Source organism: Grampus griseus (genome assembly GCF_964374135.1).
Source record: "Grampus griseus genome assembly, chromosome: 18".
Lineage (NCBI taxonomy): Eukaryota > Metazoa > Chordata > Mammalia > Artiodactyla > Delphinidae > Grampus > Grampus griseus.
In genome coordinates this window covers 61275419-61303152 of record NC_139012.1, presented here as the reverse complement: position 1 = coordinate 61303152, position 27734 = coordinate 61275419, and the positions used below count along the sequence as shown (strand labels likewise).

The 27734-nt window shown below is 36.4% G+C and overlaps 1 protein-coding gene across 7 annotated transcripts in view; it reads right to left on the bottom strand.

The window, feature by feature from the left end:
• Positions 1-27734, bottom strand: part of RB1 (RB transcriptional corepressor 1) — a 134526-nt gene that overhangs the window by 7859 nt on the left and 98933 nt on the right. For 5 of the 7 annotated variants that reach the window (XM_082675726.1, XM_082675725.1, XM_082675729.1 and 2 more), the window contains exons 18-24: positions 13766-13884; positions 10806-10951; positions 7867-8012; positions 4912-5016; positions 3970-4083; positions 3708-3871; positions 1773-1803 (exon numbers count right to left, since the gene is read on the bottom strand). In XM_082675726.1, the coding sequence (XP_082531852.1) occupies positions 1773-1803; positions 3708-3871; positions 3970-4083; positions 4912-5016; positions 7867-8012; positions 10806-10951; positions 13766-13884 (825 nt within the window). The remainder of the gene's footprint in view (positions 1-1772; positions 1804-3707; positions 3872-3969; positions 4084-4911; positions 5017-7866; positions 8013-10805; positions 10952-13765; positions 13885-27734) is intronic. The other 2 variants (XM_082675727.1, XM_082675730.1) reach the window with 1 other exon arrangement.

Below are 27734 nucleotides of genomic sequence, written 5' to 3'. Positions count from 1 at the left end.
ACACATGGAAAAACTCTATGTCTTGTCTATCTACTTCAGAACCAGGGTGAGGTGATAATCTCAGTGATGTGTATTAACACATTTATTTGAACTCAAGAATGAAGTCAGACTTTCTGATAGAAATTAAATGTGATTTGACTTATTTGACAGTAAGGATTAGCTTTGCTAATTATGCTTTATTTTCCAAAAATTAAATGAACTAAGTTTCAAAAAAATTAAATGCAAAACCAGATTTTGATGGAAAATATATTTAGAGCACATGTACAATATGATACAAACAAAATTCTGGGCACCTATTAAATTTATAAGATTTTCAGTTATCAGCTTTAAAATATGGAAGTACATATAACATTTTCTCAATTCTTTTAGAGGCTATGGCAAGCAAAAAAGTTTGAAGACCACTACTCTATACTTATCCAGATCCAATCCTATTTATGTGGTCCATATCCCCTTTGTGAAGCCTGACAGCTGCAGCCTATATTGAGCTAAACGTCACAGCATTTACTATTTGTAACAAACATTTTAACATTTGGTCTTTTAGTACACAAACATTTATGGTTCTCTAGTTATTTCATTTGGGGCAGTGCAGCAGGCAGATGCTAGAATGGCTCTCACTAATCCTCATCTCCTTGAGTGTGGGTTGGACCTGGTGGTGTCTTGCTCCTGACAAAATAATGTGGCAAAAGTGATGGAAAGTCACTTCCAAGATTACAACAAGAGTGACTTCCATTTCGCTTGTTTGTCTCCCTCGTTCCCTGCCTCCCTCTCTTGGAGTCCTTGCTCTGGGAGAAGCAAGCTGCTATGTTGTGAGTAGCCTGTCACCCTACGGACAAGCCCACGTGTCAAGGAACTGATGGCTTGGACCAGTAGCCATCGAGGATCAGCCAACAGCCATATGAATGAGTCTCTGAGAGGTCGTCCTCCAGGTGAGCCTGGAGATAAGTGCAGCTCCAGGTGACACACTGACTGCAGCCTTGTCTGGAGAGACCCTGGATCCTAAGCCATGCCTGCGTACTGACCCACAGAAACTGAGATGAAAAAAGGTTTAAGTTACTAAGTTTGGGGGTGATTTGTTACGCAGCAATAAATAACAAATATAGGCAGAGGGGTGGGTAGTATGAAACATTAATAGTAATGCATACTGAATACAGGACTGCTGAATTAGTGATCGTAATGCAAGGCCAGCTAGAGTAATGGGTTCCCAGACTAGAATAACCATTTCAAAGCTAAGCTTTGCCCTGCATTCCTCTGGAACAAAGACCACCACAGACTCTGTCACTTACACTGGGGCATGTAACCAATTCCTTATCAATTTAACAGGGAAAGAATATCCTAGAATTTGGAGAGGAAGAAAAGCAAAAGTGTGTATATGTATAGAAGGAGACCAGTGGGTAAGGACTGGCTGGTGACATCTGGACACAGTGATTACATTTTGGAGTATCTTATTTCAAATTAGTGAATTTCAAAGCTGTTTTTTAAAACATTCCTTTGAGATTACATAATGCATATATTTGTATGTATAGACATGAATGTATACACATACATATATAATGTCAAAGAAATGTTTAGAAAACAACTTTGAAATGTACCAATTATGAATATGATTTAAAATTAAATCTGATTTGAAAATAAATCTGATGTCTTCTAAATTCTATGCAATATGCCTGAATGAGGTGCTTGAATAATAGCATTTGTAAATTCAATTATAGAAATTCTCGATTTCTTTTATAGTTATAGTGCATACTATTGTATTTCACAGGAAAAGTACTCACCCCAAATGATTCACCAATTGATACTAAGATCCTGTCAAGTTAATATAAAATACAAATTAGTAAAATGCAAATCATATTCAACTGTGCAGAGGTGAACATACACACGTCATTCTGAACTATCAGGAATGCCAAATCAAAGGTTTCCTCTACCCCTGGAACCACTGACAAATTATACTCATTAGAGACTTATTCTGGTACTGCTAGTCTAGTCAAACACTGAACTGGTTCCTTAGATTTTTTAAAGCAAGACCTGCATGTCTGCAAGAACATATTCTGCCATTGTTCACATTTAAAAAGGGTAAAAGAAAATTTTAAGTTTATCCATACTTAATTCTTCATAAATCAATGACTAACAATTAAAATTTCTTTCACCTTTTCTCATTAAAAATTCAAGTTACATTTGGCAAAAACTTATATGTGATAATCAGAATTCTAATTAGGATCTATATATAGTATAGTAAATATATTTACTATATATAGTAAAGGCTATTTAACACATATCCTAGAATCAGAAATCTCTTATTAGTTTGTCCTTGCTTGAACCATATAATTTACACTCCTGATAATAAAGGTGAAGAACAGCATTAGCCTGACACAACAAAGATTTGATCATATGTACATGGAATCAATAAATATATGGATTTTATTGTCCTCCAATTCTTTGATAAGTGGCCATCATTCTATATATTGATATATTTGATTTAACTAAATATGCTGAATATGTAGAGTGTTAAGATGCTCTCTTAATACTTGATCAATGATTTATCAGGATTTTCAGAATGTGACTTTTTTGCTAAAGGACTCCAACCTGGAAGTGATTTAACTAAGATCAGCAAAAAAGCCATCATTATCAGCATAACATGGGTTAATTATCACCATTAAAAATTTAGCTAAGTACACGTTTTCATGTGTACAAATTAGACATGGTGTGGCATCTCAGCAGCTTATAATGTAATTTGTAGATATCAGTACACAGATACTCAACTATAAGAACACCAAATAAACAAGACGATACAGGGGCACATGGGAGCATTTATATCATTTGCCAATTATTTTCTACTTTTTCTTTTACTGTAGAGTTTGAAATTTTTATGAGTGTGCATTATTTATATAATTAAACACACCACACGAATTTTTTCTATAGGGTTAATATACCTCCTTCTTGTTTTTCTTGCCCATTAAGTACAACTATATGGGCTAACGTTTTCTGAGACTTTACAAGCAAATCTGCCTCCACTTTATCCAAATAAAGTCAGTTTTAAATAGCCCTTGATAACACATAATGAGTCAACTGAAGTACTTCAAAAGCCAGAGAGCACTTGCTGTTGGATGTGGAAGATAATATACTGATTTGTAGCTGCACAGAACCTTTCATCTGAGAATTTAAAACAGTTTCACACTCATCATTTACCTGAGCCACAGCACCCTGAGACCTGCCCAAGTTAATACAAAGAGGCCACAGGCAGAATTAGGAATGGACTTCTAAAGACTTAATTTACAGTCACCTACATTTAATCAGTCATCTACATTTTTATAAGCAAGATGAACACATCCACAGAAAGAGTTCACAGGACATTCAGTAAACTCCAGAATAAAAATTCTTAACCAAAAGTAATCTACTTTGTTTAGCAGACTGGCTACTTACAAAAACATGGGAGTGACTTTGAAACTTATCATCAAACTGGTGCTCAGACTGTTTACAAAAGAACAGACCCCAGCAGCCAGGAAAGCTGATGACTAAATGTGCAAACCCATCTAAGTAAACAGATTACCTACCCCCGGACCCCCAATTCTTATCACATTACTTAATATAAATGAGGAAATTAGGGTCTCAAATCTAGCTTATTTTAAATGAAGAAAGCTTTGTGTTCTTAAGTTTGGATCAAAATAAGTCCCTCTTATTCTTTACCACTTCCCTAAAAAGAAAACACAAACCTTGATCTTGGAGTCATTTTTGTTGGCATAGGCAGACATTCTGAAATTTTATACGGATTCTTCAGGGGTGATATGTAGATGTTCCCCCCAGGAACCCGTAAAGGTGAGCTAGAAAACTTGTAAGGGCTTCGAGGAATGTGAGGAATTGGTGACAAGGTAGGGGGCTAGAGGAAAAACAAAAAAAGTAGATTACTTAACGTTTTAGTGAGATCCACTGCTTTATAATTAGATTTTCCCAAACAAAGGATGCTTTTTAACATACCCTGGTGGAAGCATACTGCAAAATATTTGTTTTCAGTCTCTGCATGAAGACTGAATTATAGAATACGATAATAGAATCATACTCCTCTTCTCTGATCAAAACACGTTTGAATGTCTGAGGAAGAAGAGCAAAAACACTTGTTAAATGAATTTGGGTATTTAACTCCTTAGACTTTCTTTTTTTTTATTAATTAATTAATTTTTGGCTGCATTGGGTCTTTGTTGCTGCCTACGGGCTTTCTTTAGCTGTGGTGAGTGGTGGCTTCCCTTGCTGCGGAGCACGGGCTCTAGGTGCGTGGGCTTCAGTAGTTGTAACATACGGGCTCAGTAGTTGTGGCACACAGGCTCAGTAGTTGTGGCTCACGGGCTCAGTAGTTGTGGCTCACGGGCTCTAGAGCGCAGGCTCAGTAGTTGTGCACGGGCTTAGTTGCTCCGTGGCAAGTAGGAACTTCACGGAACAGGGCTCAAACCCGTGTCCCTTGCATTGGCAGGCAGATTCTTAACCACTGTGCCACCAGGGAAGCCTAGATTTTCTATTTTAATAGTTCATAATACTATTTACAGTAAAAACGCATATTTTACAGGCAAAAACAATCCGAAAAAGCCATCTTAGGCTTGGATTATAGCTGCTCTACTAGCAGTGAAATGTCATAGATATATACGTTTTTTATATATTTGTGTAAAAGTTTATTACAAATATCCTGCTTATTGTCAGGGATATAGTATTCTTTATTTACTTTATAGTATGAATTTGAATACTAAAGTGTGTTAACTTCCCAATTACATTTTAGTTACAAATAATTAACCAATAATATGAAAGTAAAAAGTTGATATGTAAATTTATATAATACAGTCAGAACATATGATATAATTAATGACTGAAGCTATCCATATTACAGATATGTATATATCTGGAAAATTCTTACCATGGAAAATTACCTACCTCCTGAACAGCATGAGGAAGATCTTTGTATGCTGTTACAATGATTTTGAATTTAAGGTCTATATTCTTCACTTTGCATATGCCATACATGGAACACATCATAATCTAGTAAATAAATGTGATATAAAAATAGTCAGGATTTTGTTGCATGGTTGTACTCTAAAAAACACTGTTATCTTTCTTTTAGTTTCAAAAAATGGAAATTTAATTTCCTACAGAATTATCTTTTCCCATCCTGAGCTCAGTTTGAATGTACATGTAAAGTATTTAAAGGACAGAATGCAAATAGCCAACTCTCAATTATTCAGGACTGATCATCTGGTTTGTAAATAACCCTAACTTTGGCTCCTGTTCCTTAAATGTTTCTCAGAAGAGAAAAGTTGAAACTGGAATCAATTAACTGTTTAACACTTAAAAAAAAAAAGCCAGGTGTGAAAAGGGTTCAAACTGTTAGATAAAATAATATTGACTATACTCAGTGGTGGTGTTAAGGGGGATGCAGTAACTGGAAAGGGACAGGAGACAGTCTTCTGTTGACAATGTTCTGTTTCTTGATTTGCTTTCATAGATGAGTTCAGTTGATGAATTTACATTAAGATGTATCCTTATGATATATGGATTACTCTATACACATATTACATTTAAAGAGAAGGGTATTTTAAACATAAAAATAAAATTTGAAGTGATTTTCTGTGACTTTGAAACATCGAACTTTCTTAATTTGTCTGAATTTTACTACCTAATTTAAGAACTGATATCTTCTGCAACATTCTTGCTCCCATCTACCGCCAAGAATACCTACTCAACATCCCTTGTTTAGCATCTTAAACAGCCCCAATACTACTATTTCTCCCGTTTAGAATGCCATCCAAGTATCCTCTTTGCTAATTCACACTGTTCTCCTATTTCAATACTTTACCTAAGATACCTCTCACAAAATCTTCTTGATTCCAGATACCTAATCTCTTTAGAAATCCTTAGCACTACTGTCTATCTTTCTATATTATAGAAAAGCAGTAGACCCATAAGGCAATAAGTGCCTACCTAAAAAAAAAATCCAACATACTAGAATTTAGAGTTCAAATATGCTCTTGTAAAATATACATATTTGTAGGTTATACCTTTATACAATAATTCATCTTTTGCTCAAAATATCATTCTTACTGGGAACAATACTACCTACCTTACCAAAATAAAAAGATTAAAAGGGAACATTATGAACAGCTGCATATCAACCAAATAGATATCTAAGATGAAATGGAAAAATTTAAGGAAAGACACGAACTACCAAAACTGACTCAAGAAGAAAAAGAAAATCTGAGCTTTTGAAGCACTAAAGCACCAAAAGCTTCAAAGGACACAATCAAGAAAGTGAAATGAAAAAAAAAAAGAAAAAAAAAAAAAAGAAAGTGAAATGACAACTCAGAATGAGAGAAAATATTTGCAAATCATATAAGGATTTGCATGATAAAGAACTTGCATGTAGAATATATAAAAAACCCTTTCGGCTCAACAATAAAAAGACAACCCAATGAACAAATAGGTAAAGTATCTGAATAACTATTTCTCCAAAGAAGATATACAAAATGGTCAATAAGAACACAAAAAGATTCTCAATATCATTAGCCATCAGAGAAGTGCAAATCAAAACCACAAAGAGATATCACTTCATATCCACTAAGATAGCTATAATCCAAAAGGCAAATAAGAAGTTGGTATAGATGTGAAGAAACTGGAACCCCATACACTGCTGACAGGAATGTAAAATGGGTAGGTAGCCATGCTAGTAAACAATCTGGCCATTCCTCAAAAGGCAATACAAAGAGTTACCATATGACCCAGCAATTCCACTCCTAGGTAAATACCCCAGAGAAATGAAAACATACGTCCACCCAAAAACTTGCATGAATTTAATGAATTTTCATTAACATTATTCATAATAGCCAAAAAGTGGAAACCAAATGTACATCAACTGATGAATAAATAAACATGATGTGGTATAGCCATACAATGGAATATTATTTGGCAATAAAAAGGAATGAAGTACTGATACAAGCTATAACACAGATGAACAATCAAAACATAGTAAGTGAAGGAATCCAGACACAAAAGATAACATTATATGATTCCATTTATATGAAATGTCCAGAAGAGGCAAGTCTATAAAGACAGAAAGTAGATTAGCGTGTTGCCTGTGGTTAGAGGGGGTAGGAGAATAGAGGCGTGTATGCTACAGGTACAGGGTTTCTTTTTGACATGATGAAAATATTTTAAAACTGATTTTGGTGATTGTTGCACAACTCTGTTAATATACTAAAAACTACTGAACTGTACATTTTAAATGGGTAATTAGCATGGTATATGAATTACATCTCAATAAAACTGTTACAAAAATATTATTCCATAAACAGAGAAGAAAGAGGAAGATATGAGAGATGGTCTTCGTAAATTAACTCATTCATTTATTCATTTGACACTGTTTTAGATCAACTATTCTTTTTTAGATCTTTTTTAGATCAACTAAGATCCCCGGGGGTTCTTAGTTCCCCAACAAGGGATCAAACCCATGCCCCTGCAGCCTGCAGTGGAAGCACAGAGTCTTAAGCACTGGACCAGGGAAGTCCTAGATCAACTATCCTTAAGTCTCATGCTTTTTCCACACTAAATGAATTCTAGCTTACCACAACATAGAAAAAGCCTATGATAAAGTTTCTTCAGTGAGCTTTGCAGTGAGATCTTTCATGCCATTAAATAAATAAAGTTATTGAAATATTCTCAAGCTCTGAAGCTCTCATTTGTAAGAAGTATAGCAAAAATATAAAGGGTAGCCAACAAGCAAATATATATTAAGTCTACTAAATCGATGCAGCTTCTCATTTGAATCTAACCTTTTCTTAAGAAATCAGTACACAGCTAACAAGTGAGTCGAGTAGGAAAAGTGCATAATTTTCTTACCTGGTCCAAATGCCTGTCTCTCATGAGTTCATACTCATTTTGCAGTGTGTGTTGGAAAAGGGTCCAGATGATATGTTCTAGTTCTGGGTGGTCAGACAGAAGGCGTGCACACAGGGTATTTAGTCGAAGATATGCTAGTCGATACACTGGAAAAATAAGGGGAATTAATCACATTTACTCTTTTTTTTTTTTTTTTTTTGCGGTACACGGGCCTCTCACTGTTGTGGCCTCTCCCGCTGCGGAGCACAGGCTCCGGACGCGCAGGCTCAGCGGCCATGGCTCACGGGCCTAGCCGCTCCGCGGCATGCAGGATCTTCCTGGACCGGGGCACGAACCCGTGTCCCCTGCATCGGCAGGCGGACTCTCAACCACTGCGCCACCAGGGAAGCCCCACATTTACTCTTAATTTTGTATCACAAGTGGATTTTTTCAAAACATTAAATTGCTATAACCAAATGCTGTTAAATAGCATTTTAACATTAACTTCATCTCTACCACTGTTTTCCTTATGAATAAATGATTTGTAGCCTTAGCACTGTCCTAGATACTAGAAGGCAAAATAATACTTTGCTGAAAGTATATTCAGCAAAAAAATTCTTTTGCTAAATTATTACAGCATAAAATTGAGGTAGAGGGACTTCCCTGGTGGTCCAGTGGTAAAGAATCCGCCTTCCAATGCAGGGGACGCGGGTTCGATCCCTGGTTAGGGAACTAAGACCCCACATGCAGCAGGGCAACTAAGCCCGTGCGCTACTGAGCTCCTGCGCCTCAACTACAGAGCCTGCGTGCCGCGAACTACAGAGCTCACGCACTCTGGAACCCACACGCCACAACTACAGAGCCCACGCGCCCTGGAGCCTGCACACCACAACTAGAGAGAGAAAACCTGCACGCCACAACTAGAGAGACGCCCGTGCGCCACAATGAAAGATCCCGTATGCCTCAACGAAGATCCCGCGTGCCGCAAGCAACACCCAACACAGCCAAAAATAAATTAAATAAATAAAATAAAATAAAGTTGAGGCGGAGGAAGAAAGATCCTAAGATCTTGTGAAATTAGACAATCCAAATAGAGTTTGTTTCAGTTCCACTGGTAATCTCTCATCACAGATGTTGAAAATTCTCACTATCAATATTCAAGAGGGTAATTATTTTTTAAAATAATGGAATTTCCAAAGTCCCTCAATTTTTCCAATCCTAAAAACAAATAGTGTATTTCTCTATAAAAATGCTAGACTTGTAGATTACCTAAGTGGTAATATGACTGTGATATTAAATTTAGAGAGTTTATTAAAAAATGCTAGTGGAACATAGGTTGGAGAAAAGTAATCCACAAAACTGAATTTTCCTCCATCTACTTTAAACATAATGACCCTTGGTTTAAATTTACTTTTCAAAGACTTGCATAAGGTAATCAGAATTTTTTAGTTAATAATTTAACCCAGTGGTCCTCAACTTTGGCTTATATCAGACTTGCATTGAGGGCTTGTAAAAACAATGATTTTTTTTTTTTTTTTTTTTGCCTCATCCTAGAGCTTCTGACTGAGTAGTTCTAGGGGCAGGGCTCAAACAAAAATTCTCATTTCTACAACTTAGCAGGTGAGGTGGATTCTGCTGGTTGGGGACCACACTCTGGAACCAACGCTCTTAACGTAAGGGCTTATAACATGCCTATAAAGTTCAGTATATCTCTGACTTGAATAAAAATCAGAAAAATGATTTATCACAGAGGAATGTGGCCTTTTACTTTCCTTCAAAGAGCTCCAAGTGGGTGTGCACTTGCATGTATATACACACGCACAGACACCCAAATGACCTCCCCATCCCACCACATACACACACAATCAGAGAATGCTATACAACCTGGTTACCAGGAAATGCACCTGCACTAGGCCACAACACATTGTATAATCTCAACTCACACACCTGAACAGCAAAAGTAATGTTAGGAGCAAATATTTCCAGGCATAAATTTGAAAGCATAACAGTAGCAGCGACAATAACAACATCTAACACTTTCTGAGTGCTTACTATGTGCTAGGCATTGTTGGAAGCGTTTTATGTATTAATTCATTTAATATCTCAAAACCCATACAAGGTAGATTATTATTATTTCCATTTTACAGATGAGAAAACAGGCATAGAGATATTAAAGGTTTTTTCCCTTTTTTTAAAAAATTGGAGTATAATTGCTTTACAATGTTATGTTAGTTTCTGCTGTACAATGAAGTGAATCAGCTATATTTATACCTATATCCCCTCCCTCTTGGACCTCCCTCCCACCCCACCCCCATCCCACCCATCTAGGTCATCATAGAGCACCGAGCTGAGCTTCCTGTGCTTTATAGCATGTTCCCGCTAGCTATCTATTTTACGCATTGTAGTGTATATATGTCAATCCTAATCTCCCAATTCATCCCACCCTTCCCTTCCCCACCATGTCCACATGTCTGTTCTCTACATCTACACCTCTATTCCTACCCTGCAAATAGGTTCATCTGTACCATTTTTATAGATTCTTCATTTATGCGTTAATATACAATATCTGTTTTTCTCTTTCTGGCTTACTTCACTCTGTATGACAGACTCTAGGTCCATCCACATCTCTACAAATGACCCAATTTCATTCCTTTTCATGGCTAAGTAATATTCCATTGTATATATGTACCATATCTTCTTTATCCATTCATCTGTCATTGGACATTTAGGTTGCTTCCATGACCTGGCTAATGTAAATAGCGCTGCAATGAACATTGGGGTACATATGTTCTTTTGAATTATGGTTTTCTCAGGATATATGCCCAGTAGTGGGATTGCTGGGTCATATGATATTAAAGCGACTTGCCCAAATTCACGCCTAGTTAAGCAGAAGAGCCATGATTTGAATCCAGTCAGCCTCGTTTCAGAGTCCATGCTCTTGAGAGTGATCATCTACTAACCTTTTTTGTAAAAGAGTGAAAGGGAGGTAGATTTCAATGGCTTCTGAGTCTGGAAGGCTGAGGTTGCTTGTGCCTCTGAATTTGCAGTAGAATTTACACGTGTAGTTGACCCTTTTTTCTTTGGGGATCTTACAGGAGAAAGATACCTAGGTATATTCAAAGGAAAAGACTTCATTTGAAGTTTGCTAAGAATCTCTCTCTCTCTCTCTCTCTCTCTCGCTCACACACACACACACACACACTCATGGCTGTACACATGCATCCAAACACATCTTGTCTATTTAATCTACTGTTCTACACCAAATCCCTCTTTAAATACAAGTTGGAAAAGAGAGATTAATAGGAAAACTAAGCTTGTCCTTATCATTTCTAACTCTATTTCAGTAAATGGCTTTTCTTGGGAATTACTGCGTTATTTAAAAAATAGCTGCATATGTTTATATGTTCAATTCTAATAATTAAAGTGGGACTGAGTTCATAAAATTCTGGTTCAGAATTTCTGGTTCCAGAATTCTGGTTCAGTCCTTCCTCCAGCTTAAAAGAACAAGCCACTGATATCAAAATATCAATTTCTCTGATTCTCTCCTAAAAACATTTCATTGATAACTATGGTTCATATACATTGCACTTAAGTTACACATACATACTCCCTCCTAAATTATATAGTACACAATTATATGAATTAATATTTCAGGTAACATTATCAAGGCAGATGTCAGGCATAAATCAAGGCAGAGATATTAGTAAAATTATTTCTCAATTTCTGACCTTCTACTGCTCTGTGTTACCCTTTATTTTAGAGGATAATCCAGGTCTACTTTCTTTTTTTTTTTCAAGAACACTTTTTATTAAGGTCACTATTAGTAAAAGGTTTACAGTCTTTTAAAAATATCCCAGAATCTACTATGAAGAGCAAGTACTAGGGAGTAAACACCGAAGCATAACTTTCTAATTTTGTTTTAGTAGCTGAGAAATCATTCTGAGCAGGAAGTAGGATTTGTACCTTACTATGGATGTTTCTAGTACATGCAATATATTTACTAGTACACTAGGAAAAGGGAATCACCATCATAACTTTAAAAGTACCAGGGTCTAGTCTATTATCACCCTTGAATTTCCCTTCAATTCACTAACTAACAATATTGTAGACTGACTTAACTTGGGTAGAAGTTAGTCCCCCTTGAATTCTACGTGACCACATTACCTCCTGGACTTCGCTACTTGAATCTCAGACTTAAGAAGGCCAAAGTGGAGCTCTTGCTTTCTTTCCCATTCTTCCCATGTCAAGAAATGGCTCCACATTACATCCAGTTTAAGTTAAAAACTTAGGAGGTATTTTTAATTTTTCCCTTTTCCCAATCTTCAAACCCAATGCAAAAGAAAGTTCTATTAAATCTTCCTCTAAAATACACCCCAGATCTTTCCATTTCTTTGTATCTCTACTGACATATCTTAGACCAAGTCATTTACATCTCTCACTTGAACTACTGAAATTTTCTCCAAACTGGTCTTTCTACTTTCTTCCTTGCCCTGTTCCTTTCCCTCCTCCAAACCCACCTGTACTTCAAGTAGCAGCCAGAAACTGACCCTTTAACAATACCCATTATAGCAAGCTGCACCCCTGCTTAAAACCTTAATGCTTTCCCACTGCCCTTCTAAAACCCAAACTCCTCCCTTCGGCCTATGAGAACCTGCTTCGGGGTTTCTTTCTGTTCCTCAGACCAGCTAAGTTTGACCACCCAAGGCCACTGCACTTAATACTGTTTGCTGTGCCTGTAATGCACATCATACAGATTTTGCCTGGCCAGCACCCACTTGTTCTTGAAGTCTCAGGTCAAATAGCACTTCATCAGAGAAAGCTTCCCTAAACATTCTATCACTCTCTTAGCTTCTCTCTTTCACATCATTCTCTTTCTTTCTATTACAGAACTTATTATATTCTAAAATAACCTTATGTATTAGTTTACTTGTTCACTGTTTTTATTTCCTTCCTCCAGAGCATAAGCTCTATGAGGGGAAGGACCTAGTCCATCTTATTCGCCTTTGTATTCCCAGTGCCTAGAACACTTCCTGGCACCTAACGGACAACTGCTTATTGAATTAAAGAAAAAGATAAGGCTTGACTTATTTATATTTATGTATTACCTAGCAAACAAATTTATACATGAAGGCAGAAGCTCCATATGCCAGAAATACTTTGGTACAAATTAGCATGGAAATGACATCTCTGGAAAACAGTCCCTGCACTAATCACAGAACCCTGTAATGTCAATTCCTAAACAGGAACATAACATTAGGCACATTTCTATGAAAGGCAATGTAGCTAGACTGCTTAAGAGCATGGGCTTTGGGGTCAGATTGCTTGAGTTTGATTTCTAATTCCTTCTTCATAGATAACGGAGGCTGACAGCCGTGTCTATTATCTTACAGGGCTGTTAGGTCACTGTCCAGCACACAGTGAACCCTCAATAAATGTTAGTTATCTCCTTCTTCTTCCATCACACCATCATGCACTAATCAACCGTTTTAGTCTCAGATCCCACACTACTCCCTTTGCCCCATCCTATGCTTCACTCCAGATGCACTGAGCTGTACTCCCTGAAAAATGTTTCCTGCTTTCCTGGCTGCTATACTTTGGGGTTCATGCTATTTCGGTCTCTTCCCTCCTCTCCAGTTTCCATGTTGAAATCCTGCTCTACCTTTGAGGACTATCTAAATTGCCATCTCTGCATGAAAGGTGTCCTAACTACACCAAACCTGAGTGATTTCAGTAGCACTCTGTACCACTGTATATGAACTTTATTTGGGTCATGTATCTTATACTCCTGATCCCTGAAAGCAGGAAAAATGTCTTATTCAAAGTTCTATTCCCTACAGCTTTTGTATAACACCTTGCATCACACTATGCTCAGAATCTATTTGCAAGTTGAATGGATTGACACAACAGATATTCTACTTACATATCTGCTGCAGTGTGATTATTCTGGAGAGGAAGGTTGAGAGTACAAGCAGGTTCAAGGTGATCAGCTGGTCCTTCTCGGTCCTTTGCTTGTTTAATAAGATCAAATAAAGGTGACTCCTATATGAAACAAGATGACATTAAAACAACATTGGTAAGTATGATTCTCCAATGTATATATCAAAATCATATGGTTTGACATGGTGAGCATTATGAATTTAGTCATAATCGACAATAGCAGTTTTGAAGTCAGAATAAGATTCTTTTCTCCACCTTGAAAATAATGACTGCCAATTTTTGTATTACACATAAAATAAAGAACTAGGAATATGTATAACTTCAAATGCTTGTATTAGAAAAGAAATTAAAAGTTAGGGAAAGAAACACAGAAGAGACCCAAAGAAAGTAGAAGGAAGAAAATAATAAAGACATGAACAGGATTTAATGAAACTGAAAACAAAGATAAAACACATGGTTTGATCAACTAAGCTAATAATTGGTACTTTGAAATAACTAATAAAATTAAACAAAACTCCAGTCAGATCGACTGAGAAAAAGAGAAGAGACAGACAAATAGTATTAGGAACAAAACTGGAGCCACCATTACGAAGATTAGAAAGATAACAGGGTTGTGAAAAAATTTATGTCAATTCATAGGAAAACTCAGACCAAGTGGAAAATTCCTCAAAAATATAAATTGACCAAACTCAATAAGAAATAAATAAACCTCAACAGTCCTATAAACTATTAAAGAACTTGGATCAGTAATTAAAAGTCTCCCCACAAAGAAAACATCAAGCACCGCTGGTTGTACCAGTGAATTCCACCAAACATTCAAGGAATAGATAATTCCACTTTTGCTCCAACTCTTCAGAGAATGGAAGAAGTAAAAACATTCTCTATCTCATTTTATGAGGCTAGTACAACACTGATACTAAAAACTGTCAAGGACATTACAAAAAGGTAAATTATAGCCCATTCTTGCTCATGAACAGAGATACAAAAATTCTGAACCAGAAATATTAGCAATCCACAACAGCAGTGTTAAAAAGAATATATCATTTACCAAGTTGAGTTTATCCAGGTTGCAAAATTAGTTCGTTAGAAAATCTATAATGCAATTCACCTCACTAATAAATCTAAGGTGAAAAATCTTGTCAAAATCAGTGCAGAAAAAGTTCTCATTTAAAAACCCATTTGTCATTAAAAAAAAAGAAAACTCTTTGTAAACCAGGAACAGAAGGATACTCCAAATTTGATAAATGACATCTACAAATAAACAGAAAAACCACAGCAAACATTATATATAGTGGTGAAACGTTAAGAGCATTCTCCTTAAAAAATTGGAGATAAGAGAAGGTTGTCCAGTTATCATGCTTTCTATTCAGCATTATACTTGGAGTTCCAGTCTGCTCAATAAGTCAAAGAAAAAAGACTGGAAAGGAAGAAAGAACAAAAATACCATTATTCACAAATGATTTATCTGTTGATAAAGAAAATTCAAAAGGATCTACAGTGAAATTATTAGAATAAGAGAGATTAGCAAGGTTTCTGTACTGTTATGAAATCAATATGAAAAAAAATTATAATTCTATATACCAAGCAAACAGTTTAAAAGCATAATTTTTAAAATACCATTTACAAAAAAGTAAGACCAGCAGTAAAAACCTTGATTCAAAAATTGTAACTTTCTGGAGGTGAAAGCTTGCAAGTCCATAAAAATGGGGGCCATATATATTCTACTCTTTTAGTACTTGAACTAAAGGGCAAGAAAACAGACAGATGGCCAAGATGCTAGGTTTGTTTCAAAAGGAAAAGCAGTGTATCCGTAAATAAAAATACAAAACACTGTAGAATATAAGTAGATTTTGAAAATATGAAGATAGTCTATTCAATAAAAGGTGAAAAATTAGCTAGCAATATGAAAAAAAATTATTAAACTTTCATAATATATAGAAAGTCAATTACTTATGTTACAAAACAAAAATGAAAAGTATGAGAAGTATATGAGAATATCTTTATAACTTTTAAAAAATCTTTTTTCACCTTTATTGAAGTATAATTGACAAAAATCATATATATTTAAGGTGCACAACGTGATGGCTTCATACATTGTGAAATGATCACCACAATCAAGCTAATTAGAATTTATTACCTCACATAGTTACTTTTTTTCAACCCTTCACCTCCTTCTTTATAACTTTATTTATTTTAAAATTTTTTAATGTTATTTTTTTATACAGCAGGTTCTTATTAGTCATCAATTTTATACACATCAGTGTATACATCTGAATCCCAATTGCCGATTTCAGCACACCACCATCCCCACCGCCTGGCGGCTTTCCCCCCTTGGTGTCCATACGTTTGTTCTCTACATCTGTATCTCAACTTCTGCCCTGCAAACCGGTTCATCTGTACCATTTTTCTAGGTTCCACATATATGTGTTAATATATGATATTTGTTTTTCTCTTTCTGATTTACTTCACTCGGTATGACAGTCTCTAGATCCATCCACATCTCAACAAATGACTCAATTTCGTTCCTTTTTATAGCTGAGTAATATTCCACTGTATATATGTACCACATCTTCTTTATCCATTGGTCTGTCAGTAGGCATTTAGGTTGCTTCCATGACCTGGCTATTGTAAATAGTGCTGCAGTGAACATTGGGGTGCATGTGTCTTTTTGAATTATGGTTTTCTCTGGGTATATGCCCAGTAGTGGGATTGCTAGATCATATGGTAATTCTATTTTTAGTTTTTTAAGGAACCTCCATACTGTTCTCCATAGTGGCTGTATCCATTTACATTCCCACCAACAGTGCAAGAGGATTCCCTTTTCTCCATATCCTCTCCAGAATTTGTTGTTTGTAGATTTTCTGATGATGCCCATTCTAACTGGTGTGAGGTGATATGTAGTTTTGATTTGCATTTCTCTAATAATTAGTGATGTTGAGCAGATTTTCATGTGCTTCTTGGCCATGTGTATGTCTCCTTTGGAGAAATGTCTATTTAGGTCTTCTGCCCATATTAGGATTGGGTTGTTTGTTTCTTTAATATTGAGCTACATGAGCTGTTTATATATTTTGGAGAATAATCCTTTGTCCACTGATCTGTTTGCAAATATTTTCTCCCATTCTGGGGTTGTCTTTCCGTCGTGTTTATGGTTTCCTTTGCTGTGCAAAAGCTTTGAAGTTTCATTAGGTCCCATTTGTTTATTTTTGTTTTTATTTCCATTACTCAAGGAGGTGGATCAAAAAAGATCTTGCTGTGATTTATGTCAAAGAGTGTTCTTCCTATGTTTTCCTCTAAGAGCTTTATAGTGTCCAGTCTTACATTTCGGTCTCGAATCCATTATGAGTTTATTTTTGTGTATGGTGTTAGGGAGTGTTCTAATTTCATTCCTTTACATGTAGCTGTCCAGTTTTCCCAGCACCACTTATTGAAGAGACTGTCTTCTCCATTGTATATCCTTGCCTCCTTTGTCATAGATTAGTTGACCATAGGTGCATGGGTTTATCTCTGGGCTTTCTATCTTGTTCCATTGATCTATGTTTCTGTTTTTGTGCCAGTACCATATTGTCTTGATTACTGTAGCTTTGTAGTATAGTCTGAAGTCAGGGAGTCTGATTCCTCCAGCTCCGTTTTTTTCCCTCAAGGCTGCTTTGGCTATCCAGGGTCTTTTGTGTCTCCATACAAATTTTAAGATTATTTGTTCTAGTTCCGTAAAAAATGCCATTGGTAATTTGATCGGGATTGCATTGAATCTGTAGATTGCTTTGGGTAATACAGTCATTTTCACAATACTGATTCTTCCAATCCAAGAACATGGTATATCTCTCCATCTGTTGGTATCATCTTTAATTTCTTTCATCAGTGTCTTATAATCTTCTGCATACAGGTCTTTTGTCTTCCTAGATGGTTTATTCCTAGGTATTTTATTCTTTTTCTTGCAGTGGTAAATGGGAGTGTTTCCTTAATTTCTCTTTCAGATTTTTCATCATTAGTGTATAGGAATGCAAGAGATTTCTGTGCATTAATTTTGTATCCTGCAACTTTACCAAATTCATTGATTAGCTCTAGTAGTTTTCTGGTGGCATCTTTAGGATTCTCTATGTATAGTATCCTGTCATCTGCAAACAGTGACAGTTTTACTTCTTCTTTTCCAATTTGTATTCCTTTTATTTCTTTTTCTTCTCTGATTGCCGTGGCTAGGACTTGCAAAACTATGTTGAATAACAGTGGTAAGAGTGGACATCCTTGTCTTGTTCCTGATCTTAGAGGAAATGCTTTCAGTTTTTCACCATTGAGAATGATGTTGGCTGTGGGTTTGTTGTATATGACCTTTATTATGATGAGGTAGGTTCCCTCTATGCCCACTTTCTGGAGAGTTTTTATCATAAATGGGTGTTGAATTTTGTCAAAAGCTTTTTCTGCATCTATTGAGATGATCATATGGTTTTTATTCTTCAATTTGTCAATATGGTGTATCACATTGATTGATTTGAGTATATTGAAGAATCCTTGCATCCGTGGGATAAATCCCACTTGATCATGGTGTATGATCCTTTTAATGTGTTATTGGATTCTATTTGCTAGTATTTTGTTGAGGATTTTTGCATCTATATTCATCAGTGATATTCGTCTGTAATTTTCCTTTTTTTGTAGTATCTTTGGCTGGTTTTGGTATCAGGGTGATGGTGGCCTCATAGAATAAGTCTGGGAGTGTTCCTTCCTCTGAAATTTTTTGGAAGAGTTTGAGAAGGATGGGTGTTAGCTCTTCTCTAAATGTTTGATAGAATTCACCTGTGAAGCCATCTGGTCCTGGACTTCGGTTTGTCGGAAGATTTTTAATCACAGTTTCAATTTCATTACTTGTGATTGGTCTGTTCATATTTTCTATTTCTTCCTGGTTCAGTTACAAAGGTTATACCTTTGTAATAATTTGTCCATTTCTTCCAGGTTGTCCATTTTATTGGCATAGAGTTACCTGCAGTAGTCACTAAGGATGCTTTGTATTTCTGCAGTGTCTGTTGTAACTTCTCCTTTTTCATTTCTAATTTTATTGATTTGAGTCCTCTCCCTCTTTTTCTTGAGGAGTCTGGCTTATGGTTTATCAATTTTGTTTATCTTCTCAAAGAACCAGCTTTTAGTTTTATTGATCTTTGCTGTTGTTTTCTTTGTTTCTATTTCATTTATTTCTGCTCTGATCTTTATGAATTCTTTCCTTCTGCTAACTTTGGGTTTTGTTTGTTCTTCTTTCTCTAGTTCCTTTAGGTGTAAGGTTAGATTGTTTATTTGAGATTTTTCTTCTTTCTTGAGGTAGGCTTGTATAGCTATAAACTTCCCTCTTAGAACTGCTTTTGCTGCACCCCATAGGTTTTGGATTCATCGTGTTTTCATTGTCATTTGTCTCTAGGTATTTTTTTTATTTCCTCTTTGATATCTTCAGTGATCTCTTGGTTATTTAGTAACGTATTGTTTAGCCTCCATGTGTTTGTGTTTCTTACATTTTTTTCCCTGTAATTCATTTCTAATCTCATAGAGTTGTGGTCAGAAAAGATGCTTGATATGATTTCAATTTTCTTAAATTTACTGAGGCTTGATTTGTGACCCAAGATGTGATCTTGGAGAATGTTCCATGCGCACTTGAGAAGAAAGTGTAATCTGCTGTTTTTGGACGGAATGTCCTATAAATATCAATTAAATCTATCTGATCTATTGTGTTATTTAAAGCTTGTGTTTCCTTATTTATTTTCATTTTGGATGTTCTGTCCATTGGTGTAAGTGAGGTGTTAAAGTCCCCCACTATTATTGTGTTACTGTCGATTTCCTCTTTTATAGCTGTTAGCAGTTGCCTTATGTACTGAGGTGCTCCTATTTTGGGTGCATATATATTTATAATTGTTATATCTTCTTCTTGGATTGATCCCTTGATCATTATGTAGTGTCCTTCCTTGTCTCTTGTAACATTCTTTATTTTAAAGTCTACTTTATCTGATATGAGTATTGCTACTCCAGCTTTCTTTTGATTTCCATTTGCATGGAATATCTTTTTCCATCCCCTCACTTTCAGTCTGTATGTGTCCCTAGGTCTGAAGTGGGTCTCTTGTAACAGCATATAGATGGGTTTTGTTTTTGTATCCATTCAGCAAGCCTGTGTCTTTTGGTTGGAGCATTTAATCCATTCACGTTTAAGGTAATTATCAATATGTATGTTCCTATGACCATTTTCTTAGTTGTTTTGGGTTTGTTTTTGTAGGTCCTTTTCTCCTCTTGTGTTTCCCATTTAGAGAAGTTCCTTTAGCATTTGTTGTAGAGCTGGTTTGGTGGTGCTGAATTCTCTTAGCTTTTGCTTGTCTGTAAAGCTTTTCATTTCTCCATCAAATCTGAATGAGATCCTTGCCAGGTAGAGTAATCTCGTTGTAGCTTCTTCCCTTTCATCACTTTAAGTATATCATGCCACTCCCTTCTGGCTTGTAGAGTTTCTGCTGAGAAATCAGCTGTTAACCTTCTGGGAGTTCCCTTGTATGTTATTTGTCGTTTTTCCCTTGCTGCTTTCAGTAATTTTTCTTTGTCTTTAATTTTTGCCAATTTGATTACTATGTGTCTTGGCGTGTTTCTCCTTGGGTTTATCCTGTATGGGACTCTCTGCACTTCCTGGACTTGGGTGGCTATTTCCTTTCCCATGTTAGGGAAGTTTTTGACTATAATCTCTTCAAATATTTTCTCTGGTCCTTTCTCTCTCTCTTCTCCTTCTGGGACCCGTGTAATGCAAATGTTGTTGCATTTTAGTGTTGTCCCAGAGGTCTCTTAGGCTGTCTTTATTTCTTTTCATTCTTTTTTCTTTATTCTGTTCTGCAGCAGTGAATTCCACCATTCTGTGTTCCAGGTCACGTACCTGTTCTTCTGCCTCAGTTATTCTGCTATTGATTCCTTCTAGTGTAGTTTTCATTTCAGTTATTGTATTTTTCATCTCTGTTTGTCTGTTCTTTAATTCTTCTAGGTCTTTGTTAAACATTTCTTGCATCTTCTCGATCTTTGCCTCCATTCTTTTTCCGAGGTCCTGGATCATCTTCACTATCATTATTCTGAATTCTTTTTCTGGAAGGTTGTCTATCTTCACTTCATTTAGTTGTTTTTCTGGGGTTTTATCTTGTTCCTTCATCCGGTACATAGCCCTCTGCCTTTTCATCTTGTCTATCTTTCTGTGAATCAGGTTTTTGTTCCACAGGCTGCAGGACTGTAGTTCTTCTTGCTTCTGCTGTCTGCCCTCTGGTCGATGAGGCTACCTAAGAGGCTTGTGTAAGTTTCTATAACTTCTTGATAAGAAAGGACTTTTTAGGTTTGACCATAACCCAGAACTCATAAAGGAAAAGATGAACCAATCTGACTATACAGAACCTGAAATCTTCTGTATAACTAAAACCACAATAAACTAAGTTAAACAAAGTCTTTAAAAAATAAACAATACTGATTTATTCTACAACCACCATAATGTACTAATTCCTATTGTCAAGGCATTATTTCCTGTATTCATTAGGGGCACTCTGAAGTGCGAGCTAAGTAATGGCTTTCATCTGAGTAAAATAATGCTAACAATTAACACCAGCTAATGCATGTATGTCATACTCATTGTTTTACATTTTCTAGTCATTGACAAACTGAATATCTTTACATATCGGATAAATGGAACAAATTCACATATATTCAGCAGGAGTGGCCTAATCCCACTCTTTTCTCAAACAAAGACATTTCAGGAGACCTTGAGACTCACAAAGATATGCAAGTAAACCTCAGCATTTAATAGGATTTAGGTATGCTACTAATCAGGTATTTTACTTTCTCTTCAGATATGGTTTAACCCATAGACTGTTTACCTGGTTGTGTTTTAAATTAGCACAATAGGATTATACCAAAGTGAATGCCTCTTCCAAGGATGAAGGTGGCATTTTGTTCACCAACAGTCTTCATGTTTCACTCAGGTATAACTTTTATTACTCCATCTCCCTCAACCCAACTGGTCACAGAGATATATAGATATAGGCTTATGATAATGACTATGCCATGATAATAATAATGAGAAGAAGTATGGTGCAGTGGATAGAAACACAGACTCTGCAGCCACACCACAAGGGTTCAAGTCCTGACCACTTACTGGCCGCATGACCCTGGAGAAAGTTGCTTAACCTTGTTATGATTCACTTTTCTCAACTGTAAAGTAGAGACGCTAATGACAATAATGCCTAGTTATCCATGCATCCATCCACCCATTATTCGTCATATGTCTATTCTGTAACAGGAGCTTTACTAGGAAGTAGGAACATAAAGGTAAACAACCCTCCCGTTGCCAGCTACTGATAGGGTCACTTCAGAAGCATCTGTCCTCTTCCACCTTATTCAACATGTTCATTTGAAATGAACTGTAATCGTCCTCTATCACCAAAAAATTCCCACTCCTCCTCAGTTTTTCCCATATCATTAACACTTCTTATATACAGTTGCCCAAAGCAAAAAAGAATCATGTTTATTATTCTTTCTCTCACTCTCTACTGTCCAATCCATGCAAGTCATATTGGCTCCAACTTCAAAATATATCCCAAGTCTAACTTCTTCTCCAGATGGGACTTTTAGAGAGTTCTTAAAATAAAAACCCAGTGCCAGCAACTTCCCTAGTGACACAGTGGTTAAGAATCAGCCTGCCAATGCAGGGGACACGGGTTCCATCCCTGGTCTGGGAAGATCCCACATGCCGTGGAGCAACTAAGCCTGCGAGCCACACCTACTGAAGCCCACACACCTAGAGCCCGTGCTCCACAACAAGAGAAGCCACCGCAATGAGAAGCATGCGCACCGCAACGAAGAGTAGCCCCCGTTCACCACAACTAGAGAAAGCCCATGTGCAGCAACAAAGACTCAACGCAGCAGAAAAAAACAAAAACAAAACCCAGTGCCAAGCATATAGTGGACACTCAATAAATATTTCTAGACTGTTATATGACATAACCATACCATAGGTTTAATTAAACACAGCAAAGCACAAAGAAGAAAGTGGATGATAAGATTTGCTTTCTAACTGACACTAAATATCAACTGTGGCATCTGGCCTCCAAGAAAACCCCTATAATTCCTGCCACTGGGTATTTACACCCTTATACACTGTCCTAGGCTTAGTCTGTGTGGTCAATGGCATATAGCAGAAGTGACAGCATGTCAGTTCTGAGATTAGTTTATAAAAAACCTGCAGTTTTCGTCTTAGGCGCACGCTCCCGCGCTCACGCTCGCGCTCTCTCTCTCTCTCTCTCTCTCTCTCTCTCTCATCTCTTCTTGCTCTAGGCGAAAGCAGCTGCCTTGGAGTAAGTAACCCTATGGAGAGGTCTATGTGGCAAACAAATGAAGCCTCTGACCAATGACCAGTGAAGGAATGAGGGCTGCCAACAACCGTGTGAGTGAACTTAGTAGCAGATTCTCGAATTCCAGGAAATATTTAAGCTGACTGCAGCCTTTGTTGACAACTTGAGGAACTTTCCTGAGAGAACTGGAGCCAAAACCACACAGCTAAACCACTCCCAGATTCCCAACCTTCAGAAATTATGTGCGAAGTAAAACATTAGTTGTTTCACTAAACTGTTAAGGTTTGGGGTAATTTCTTACATAGCAATAGATAACTAATACAGAATCTGATTTTTTTTTAATCTAAAGGAAGTATTTAATGGATTATTTGACTTCTGAAAATTTATGCATTTATATCTATAGCACGGTTCGCATTCAGGACTCAGACAGAAGTTTACTCTTGGTCTCAGGCAAGCTGTCTTATGTCATTACTTATCTACTTAAATTAACTCTCAGCATAATCACTCTCTGGACATTCCACTCTATTTTGCCACTTAATCATGTGAAGGAAATCAGACTCACTCTGTCAGCAAGTAATATAGATAGAAAAAGCTATAAGTCTGCTCTACATGATCTTTCATATTAACATACATCTAAAGCAAATGTGAACTTCTCCAGAGAGTAAAGCACTTAAAGGCTATCAGGTCAAGGTGTCCCTAAAAGAGATTCTGATTATCCAAGTACGTACAAGTTCTCCAGTGCTAGTAGAAAAATTAACAATAGGGGAGGTGGAAGACAGGAATTGCTATTGTTTTCTGGGTATTTTAAGAAATATTATTGGCCTTACATTACAGGAAATGTTTTTGTACTATCCTAAGCCAAATCACGATAAGACCATTCTACCTTGCAAAAGGAAACTAGAATACAAAACATAAAGTTTTGGGCAGGCCTTGACTTTTCTGACAGTTCTTTCCCATTCAACTTCACTACTTCTTTAATACTGATATTTCTCAGGATCCTTTTGCCAATATATATGCTGGCTGAGCCACTATCATGGCTTTAGTTATATTTCTAGTTATTCCTAAATCTACATTTCTGACTAAAACTATTCTTTCAAATTCCAGATCCAGTATTTCCAACTAGATACCTTGGATCTCTACACGTATATGTGGCAAACATCTCAAATATTAACATGTTCAAACATTAACATGAACTTATTACCCTCATCACCAATCAGCTATGACTCCTTCAACATCCTCTTTGGTTAACTGTTAGCAATCACCTAATCACCCACAGAACAAATCTTAGAATTACCCTCAGAATTCCATCCAGGCACCTAAACTTTTGATTCATGCTTTTACTTTTAACATATTTATGCCTTTATATTTAAAACTGGTTTCTTGTAGATAGTATAGAGTTGGGTCTTGCTTTTTTATCCACTCAGACAATCTCTGTCTTTTAATTGGGGTTTAGGCTATTTACCTTTAATGTAGTTATTGACATGGTTACTTTAAATCCTACATCTATTTGTTCCATCTGTTCTTTATTCCCTTTTGATGAAGGTACAAAAGCAAATCAATGGAAAAAGAATTAACCTTGACCTAAATCTCAAACCTTGTACAAAAATAAATTGGAAATGGATCATGGACTTAAATATTAAAAGTGAAGCTATAAAACTTTTAAGGGGAAAATCTTGGGGATCTAGAGTCCTTAGACTTGACACCAAAAGCATGATCCATAAAATAAAAAACTGATAAACAGGAGTTCATCAAAATTTAAAACTTTTGCCATGAGAAAGACATGTGGAAAGGATGAAAAAAGAAGCTAGAGACTAGGAGAAATTATTTACAAGCCACATACCCAACAAAAGACTAGAATATATAAAGAACTCTCAAAACTCAATGGTAAAAACCCCACAAACAATCCAATTAGAAAATGGGCAAAGACATGAAAGAGACTTTTCACCAGAGAGGAAATACAGATCACAAGTAAACAGAAGAAGATATTCAATACGATTAGCCATCATCCTGATGGGCAATGTAAATTATAACCTCAATGAACTATCCTCACATGATCAGAATGGCTAAAAGAAAAAATAGTGGCAATCCCAAACAATGGCAAGGATGCAGAGAACCTGGATCACCCATATATTGCTGATAGGAATTCAAAATGGTACAACCACTCTGGAAAATACCTGGCAGTCTCACAAAATAAAACACAATAACCACACGACTCTGCAATTGCACTCTTTGGGCATTTATCCCAGAATAATGAAAACTCATGCTTATATAAAACATGTACACAAATGTTTATGGCAGCTTTACTTGTGATAGTCAAAAATATTCTTCAATATGTGTATGGTTAAAGAAACTGTAGTACGTTCGTACTATGAAATATTAGTCAGCAATAAAAAGGTATGAACTATCGATACATGTAGTACCTTAAATGAATCTCCAGAGAATTTGGCTGAGAAGAAAGATAATCCTATTTGATTTCATTTATATAATATTTTGAAATAACAAAATTTTAGAAATAAAGGGCAGAATAATAGTGGCCAGGGGTTAGGACATGCATAGTGGGGCTGGAGAGATGTGAGTGTATTTCCTTCTATGAGGCAACTGTTCAGTATATTTGTCTATGATGGTGGTTATGTGAATCTGCACACTGTCCCCAGGTCAGGCTGCCAGGTGTCTCTTAGTTGAGGGCCCTATGCTAAGTAAAATAAGTCAGACAAAGATAAATAGAGTTGGCCTTCCCTATTGTGGGAGGTGGAACCTATGGATATAAACGGCTGATTGGGTTATGCCATTTTATATAAGGGACTTGAGCATCCACAGATTTTGGTATCTGCAGGGATCCTGGAGCCAATCCCCTGCAGACACCAAGGGACGACCGTACAGTACAACCTCACTTATATGTGGGTTAAAAAGAAAAAAGAAAAAGAGCTTGTAGACACAGAGAATAGACTGAGGGTTGCCAGAGGCAGGGGGTGGAGGGTGGGCAAAAAGGGTGAAGGGGGTCAAAAAGTACAAACTTCTAGTTATAAAATAAATAAGTCATGGATGTAAGATACAGCACGGTGACTACAGTTAATAACACTGTAGTGCATATTTGAAAGTTGCTAAAAGATTAAAAATGTTCTCATCACAAGAAAAAAAATTATAACTATGTATGGTGATGAATGTTAATCAGACTTATTGTGGTGACCATTTCACAATATATACAAATATTGAATTATTATGTTGTACACCCAAAACTAATATAATGTTATATGTCAATTGTATCTCAATTTTAAAAGTTTTTTAGTCTGGAAAATTATAAACAGTTGATATATTAGAGTAGTAGAGTTATATTATCTTTTTACTGCTAGTTTTATTCTATTTCTCTTATTATTACTCTTTAAGAGCCTTAATAATATCTCTCCTACAATATAAATAAAAAATATATTCCTAAAAAAAAATTTAAAAAACAAAGCTCATGGAATGATGTCACATGTGCTTAGAAAGTAATGGAGTTGAGTCAGAGAAAACTGGTCATGGTTCCAGGCATGAGTAGGGCTGGATAATGGTCATATGTCAGAAAATGAGAGTAAGGCCAAGAGTTGGCTCTATGAAGGACAGACATGGTGACAAGAATCTGAAGGTAGATCCAAACTTAGGATACCATGTTATCAAGGAAAAAAGACAAGTGGGATAGAACTACCTTTAAGGTCCTAGATGTCCATTCAACCAGATGTAGGCTAGATAATTAACAAAAGTAAAGAAAGCTGACCTAGTTGTGTCTACTTCAAAATAAAACCAAAAAAACCCACAACAAACAAAAAAACAAACGTACAACGTAAAAGCTGTGAGTCAAGTTTACTCAGTGTCTTACTGACAACTATAGCCCAGGAGATAACCCCTCAGCTCTGAGAAACTGTTCTGAAGAGGTAAGGGGAGAGGTCAGTATATATGTGATTTTGGCAAAGGTGGTACTTGCAACCAAGCACACATTTTGGTAGAAGGTTGCTGCTAGTCATGAGGAGCACATATCTTAGTTAATGGTTTCCGTGCTTTTCTAAGTATGGAAAGATGCAAGAATCCAGGTTCATAAAAAATTTCCCCTGAAAATATCTAACTATCTGAAGGATTGTTCTGCCAGTTTTCCCAGAGCACAGAGTGCCTCATTCTGCCCCGAACTCCTTTCAGGGGGTGCTAAAGGTCAACAACTACAGTGGCTAAGGACTTAATTCTTGTAGAACCTGGTGGCGGGTGACATTTTTTAACTGGCAGTTGTATCAACAAGTTAATATAGGCTGTCAGATGTCACTGCTATTGGGAAACTGAACTCAGCAGAAGAAAATTCAGTCCCTTGAGGTAATAGGGTACTAGCCGAAACATCAAGAGAAAAAGACAAACCTAATAATTGCCCAGGGACACAGAAGTCAGGGTGGATCTGACTTGAAATGCAGCTATTGACCTGGGGATCCTTTTAATTTAAGATAGTAAGTTTCCTAGAAGTATTCAGCTTGAAGAACACTGTCAAGTAGCCAAAACCGAAACAAAACAAAACTCCCAGTTCATGATGTGTCATGCAAAACAAAAATCAGAAACAGACATGCGGAATTTTATCAAATTGAAATACTATTTAGAGATTTC